The 5,855-nt window shown below is 47.5% G+C and overlaps 1 protein-coding gene across 1 annotated transcript in view; it reads left to right on the forward strand.

Annotated features, from left to right (window-relative positions):
* LOC111536185 (structural maintenance of chromosomes protein 1A) overlaps positions 1–5,187 on the forward strand; it is a 19,890-nt gene extending 14,703 nt beyond the window's left edge. The window contains exons 10-15 of the mRNA XM_026452057.1: positions 2,756–2,941; positions 3,040–3,219; positions 3,321–3,467; positions 3,563–3,700; positions 4,826–4,942; positions 5,047–5,187. Of these exons, the coding sequence (XP_026307842.1) occupies positions 2,756–2,941; positions 3,040–3,219; positions 3,321–3,467; positions 3,563–3,700; positions 4,826–4,942; positions 5,047–5,157 (879 nt within the window). The 3' untranslated portion in view covers positions 5,158–5,187. The remainder of the gene's footprint in view (positions 1–2,755; positions 2,942–3,039; positions 3,220–3,320; positions 3,468–3,562; positions 3,701–4,825; positions 4,943–5,046) is intronic.
* Positions 5,188–5,855: the final 668 nt, after the last annotated feature.

The raw sequence follows: 5,855 nt of genomic DNA on the forward strand, positions 1-5,855 counted from the left end.
TGTCTTGCTATGTCCATGCCTCTGGGAGGGGAATTGGAAAACCAGGAAAGATTTTGGAAGCAGGTGGGGCCATGGGGCTGGAATTACTCTCCCAGGAAGTAGCTCTGCAGTCTTCTCTATGGGCTCCGTTGGCATGTATTAACTGGCTCAGTAGCTTTTAGGGACACCCTGAGCTTTATCAGACCTCTTGATCTTTTGACTTCTTTCACCAAATCCTGAGTTCCCAGGTTCCTTGAATATTATCCCATACCTGGGTTCAACTTAGTTTGGTTCCACTAATATATCCCTGTCACTTCTCTAGAGGCTCTGCTGGGGAGAGAAGTATGATTAGAGTCAGTCCCTGCCCCCTTAATCTGATAGTTCTTAGAGAACCAGGCTTGGTTTTGGAGACTGCGGGAAGGGAACTGGTAAAACAGATTGATTGATTGATTGATTTTGGGATGGAGTCTTGCTCCTTCGCCCAGGCTGGAGTGCAGTGGCACAACCTCGGCTCACTGCAATCTCCGCCTTCTAGGCTCAAGTGATTCTCCTGCCTTAGCCTCCCAAGTAGCTGGGATTACAGGTGCCCACCACCATGCCCAGCTAATTTTTTTGTATTTTTAGTAGAGACAGGGTTTCACCATGTTGGCCAGGCTGGTTTTAAACTCCTGACCTCAAGTGATCTGCCCACCTCAGCCTCCCAAAGTGGTAGGATTACAGGCGTGAGCCACTACGCCCAGCCAGATTTATTTCACTAAGTACTTGTGAAAATGTGAAATAATATATGTAAGATATTTGGCATAGTGCCTGGGTGGCGGTGGTCTGTAAAATGGTAAATGAGGTTTAGAAAGATGATTCTGGATTCAGACACGACTGCCTGAAGTCATTGCTTGGGAGCCATAATAGGCTTTTCCTTTATAGCATGGGGGCTGTGTTCTTCTGTGAGATAGGAAAAAACCGAAGTGTTTTTTCTACTCTCACACCAGCACAACGCTTCACTTCTGACACCAGAAGTGTGGGGGTTTTTCCTTACACACCAAGCAATTCTCCAGCAGATACCAGCTGGGTGACCTATAATTCACTTCAACTCTGACACTATTTATCTGGAGATAGCATCAGATCTCATGGGTTAGGGGCTCAGTCCAAGACTTCAGATGCCAATTGCAAGTCTCAGGTTGTGACTTATGGTTCTGACTGACCTGCTGTAAATTACAGTTCCTGAGAATCCCTCCCTGGGTTCGATTAATTTACTAGTGCGGCTCACAGAACTCAGGAAAATGTTTTACTTATGTTTACCCTTTTATTATGAAGGATATTACAAAGGATGCAGAGAACAGCCAGATGGATGCATAAGGCAGGGTATAGGGGAAGAGGTGTGAAACTTCCATGCCCAATCTGGGCAAGCCACCCTCCAGGTACCCCCACATGGGGGCTTCATTACATAGGCCTGATTGATCAAATCGTCAGCCATCGGTGATCAGTTCAAACTTCAGCTCCTCTCCCCTCCTGAAGGTTGTGGGGGTGGAGCTAAGAGTTGCAAATCTCATCCTGCCTTGGTCTTTCTGGTAACCAGCCCCTATCCAGAAGCTATCTATGGGCCTCTAGCTATAATCATCTCTTTAACATACACAATGCTCATTCTTGAGATTCTAAGGGTTTTAGGGGTTGTGTGTCGGGAACTTGCGTGTAGAAGACTAAATATATATTTCATAAAACACCACAGTCCACTTTGATCTTCAAACACAGATCCTTTACATCAGAACAATCGTGTAATAAATAGAAAGAGGCTGGGGGCCAGCGGATCACTGGAGGTCAGGAGTTCGGGACCAGTCTGGCCAACATAGTGAAACCCCGTCTACTAAAAATACAAAAATTAGCTAGGCATGGTGGCGGGCACCTGTAATCCCAGCTACTCAGGAGGCTAAGGCAGGAGAATCACTTGAACCTGGGAGGTGGAGGTTGCAGTAAGCTGATATTACGCCCCTGCACTCCACCGTGGGCGACAGAGTGAGACTTCGTCTCCAAAAAAAAGTAGAAAGATAACTGGTACATTACTAGAATCCCATTTAGTCATTAATTAATAATTAGTCTAGTCCATGATCATGTCATGAAAATGTTTCCTAGGGTGAGGCCATTCAGGTTTGCAGGCTTTTATTCAATCTTGTTAGGTTCCAAAAGGAGGAGTATTCTCAGCAAACATAGCTTCACACTTTCAGGCATCTGGGATAATTGTGCTAAGAGACAATATCATCTCTTGCTCTGAACCTGTTTTGAGGTGTTAATATAATGCTGAGTTTCCCTTATTACATAACTCATTTATTCATTTCTTTACCTCCCTTCTCTTACCCAAACTTTTCCACCGTTGGAAGGGACATTAGGATTGGCCACTGTGCTGATCTAGAGTGCACACAGCAAGCTAGTCTGCAATTGCCTCCTCCTCAGTCCATACAGTCCCATTCAGTTAAGGTAGGGTTACTTGGGTACAGAACTAGTGGGCTTTTTTGTTTGTTTTGAGACAGGGTCTCATTATGTTACCCAGGCTGGTCTTGAACTCCTGGACTTAAGCGATCCTCCCACTGCAACCTCCCAAGTAGCTAGGATTACAAACACACACCACCATGCTTGGTATTGGGTTATCTTAACCACTAGGCAATACAGTTGCGTTCACTTCCTGATACAGATTCTAGTCTGTCCCCCTTTCCACACTGGGAATTAGGATTCCTGAGCCAGCTCCCAAAAGCTTCATACTTCAGTTTTCCCTTCCTACTTTACTCAGTACGGCCGCCTCATTGACCTGTGCCAGCCCACACAAAAGAAGTATCAGATTGCTGTAACCAAGGTTTTGGGCAAGAACATGGATGCCATTATTGTGGACTCGGAGAAGACAGGCCGGGACTGTATTCAGTATATCAAGGAGCAGCGTGGGGAGCCTGAGACCTTCTTGCCTCTTGACTACCTGGAGGTGAGGCTTATTGGGGATTGGGTCAGGCCAGTGTTCAAGGGCCCCTCTTCTAGTACTCCCTGTTTGTGTTCTGCCACTGACTGAGCTTCTCCCCACAGGTGAAGCCTACAGATGAAAAACTCCGGGAGCTGAAGGGGGCCAAGCTAGTGATTGATGTGATTCGCTATGAGCCACCTCACATCAAAAAGGCCCTGCAGTATGCTTGTGGCAATGCCCTTGTCTGTGACAACGTGGAGGATGCCCGCCGCATTGCCTTTGGAGGCCACCAGCGCCACAAGGTGTGGATTCTCTTGCCCAGGTTGAAGCTGGACAGGCTCAGTACTGGAGATTCATTTGTTCAGCTTCTCCCCCTCTTCTCTTTTCCCCCTGCTGTGTGTAGACAGTGGCACTGGATGGAACCCTATTCCAGAAGTCAGGAGTGATCTCTGGTGGGGCCAGTGACCTGAAGGCCAAGGCGCGGCGCTGGGATGAGAAAGCAGTAGACAAGTTGAAAGAGAAGAAGGAGCGCTTGACGGAGGAGCTGAAAGTAAGCCACAGGCAGTGCTGTTTTTAGCAGTGGGAGTCCTAAGCCTAGGTCAACCACCGCCTTACCACCTAGCCCTTCTTTCTTGTTCCCTTCAGGAGCAGATGAAGGCAAAACGGAAAGAGGCAGAGCTGCGTCAGGTGCAGTCTCAGGCCCATGGACTGCAGATGCGGCTCAAGTACTCCCAAAGTGACCTAGAACAGACCAAGACACGACATCTAGCCCTGAATCTGCAGGTGGGGCCTGGCCTTCAGCCCTGTTCTCCAAAGGCCATCCACACATTCCTGGCCTAGGTTTCTCTGAGGGTGGGGAACTTGTTTCACTTCCCTGTCTCCTCCCAGCCTGCCGCAGGAAGCCAAGTATAGCATAGAGTCAGACAGCCAGTGATTCAGAGCTTGGCTCTGCCTTGAGTATGACATTAGGCAAGTAATTTCACCTCTCAGTGTCAACCTTCACATCTTAATCTGTGAAATGCAAGTTAAGATAATACCTACTCAGCCGGGCACGGTGTATCACCTGAGATCAGGAGTTGGAGACCAGCCTGGCCAACATGGTGAAACCCTGTCTCTACTACAAATATAAAAAATTAGCTGGGCATGGTGGCAGGCGCCTGTAATCCCAGCTACTTGGGAGGCTGAGGCAGGAAAATTGCTTTAACCTGGGAGGTGGAGGTTGCAGTGAGCCAAGATCGCGCCATTTTACTCCAGCCTGGGTGATGGAGCGAGACTCTGTCTCAAAATAAATAAATAAATGATACCTACTGAATAGGGTCATTATTGAATGAGTTAACATGTAAAGTGCTTAAGACTGCTATGTGTTCAGTTTATGTTAGGTGCTGTTGTTAGCATAGTTTGTTCATTTAGCAAATTTGAATTTTTGAAAGTGAGCTGTGGGCATTTCAGTCCCTGCTTGTGGTAGTGGTGGGGTGGGGGGCGGTACTGTTCTAGGTATATTAATGTTTTTTTTTATTATTATTATCGAGTACTTCCCCAGACCACCCTGGAGGTCTTATATGTAGTGTGTGTATTTATATATCTTTTTCTAAACTCAGAAACCCTAAACTGAATTCTGAAACAACTCTGCCCCCAGGGGTTATAGATCAAAGATTGGGACCTATACCTAATGATGTTTACCGTGTGCCCAGCCCTGTGGATTGAAGCTGGCTGAACTGGATGCCAGGGAAGAAGCCATGTGATGGCTTCTGTGCAACATCATGGAGACTTGACTAGGGCAGTAGTGCTAAGCCAGCTTCTCTCAGATGTGGAGAGCTAGCCCTTCCTGACTGTGGGACCAATGCAGTCAAGGTAGCTTTTCCTCCAAGGTGCCTGGTCTGTTTTGTTCTCTCAACCCATTGCCTGTAGGAAAAATCCAAGCTGGAGAGTGAGCTAGCCAACTTTGGGCCTCGCATTAATGATATCAAGAGGATCATTCAGAGCCGAGAGAGGGAGATGAAAGACTTGAAGGAGAAGATGAACCAGGTTGGTAGGGTGTGGGCCATGCCAGCGTGTGCATCAGGGCAGGACTGGGACTGGAAGCAGGACAGACTAAAAGGGCCGATGCCCTCCCTGGCTTCTCTTCTCAGGTAGAGGATGAGGTGTTTGAAGAGTTTTGTCGGGAGATTGGTGTGCGCAACATTCGGGAGTTTGAGGAAGAGAAGGTGAAACGGCAGAATGAAATCGCCAAGAAGCGGTAGGTGGGAGGATTGGTAGAAGAGATTGGGATGCCCTTGAGCCTCTAACGTGACATCCTTGGAAAACCAGATGCTGTCGTAGGCAAGGGTCAGCTCTTAGAACTATGTGAGTTTATGTAGGTAGGCCTTAAAGAACAGAAATCAGGAGGGCAGTATGGCATAGTTATGGTGGTTAAGAGTGCTAACTCTAAACTTGATTTCCTGGATTCCTGGATTACAGCCCCAGCTCCACAACTCGTTATCTTTGGCAGTGACTTGACTTCTGTAAGCTGCAGTATCTGCAGAATGGTATAATGATACCTATCTCATGGCATTGTTGGGAGGATCAGGTGAAATAATTTCTTTTTTTAAGATTACCTGTTTTACTTTTTTTTTTCCTGAGACAGGGTCTCACCCTGTTGCTGAGACTGGAGTGCAGTGGCAACCTTGACCTTCCCAGGCTCAGGTGGTCCTCCCACCTCAGCCTCCTGAGTAGCTGGGACTACAGATGTTTGCCACCACACCCGGCTAATTTTTGTTTTTCTGGTTTTTTGTTGTTGTTGTAGAGATGGGGTTTTGCCATGTTGCTCAGACTGGTCTGGAACTCGGGCTCAAGTGATCCTCCTGCCTCAGCCTCCCAAAGTGCTTGGATTACAGGTGTGAGCCATAGTGCCAGCCTTTTTTTTTTTTCGCAAGATGGAGTCTCGCTCTGTCGCCCAGGC

This window comes from Piliocolobus tephrosceles, chromosome 12 (genome assembly GCF_002776525.5).
Source record: "Piliocolobus tephrosceles isolate RC106 chromosome 12, ASM277652v3, whole genome shotgun sequence".
Taxonomy (NCBI): Eukaryota; Metazoa; Chordata; class Mammalia; order Primates; family Cercopithecidae; genus Piliocolobus; species Piliocolobus tephrosceles.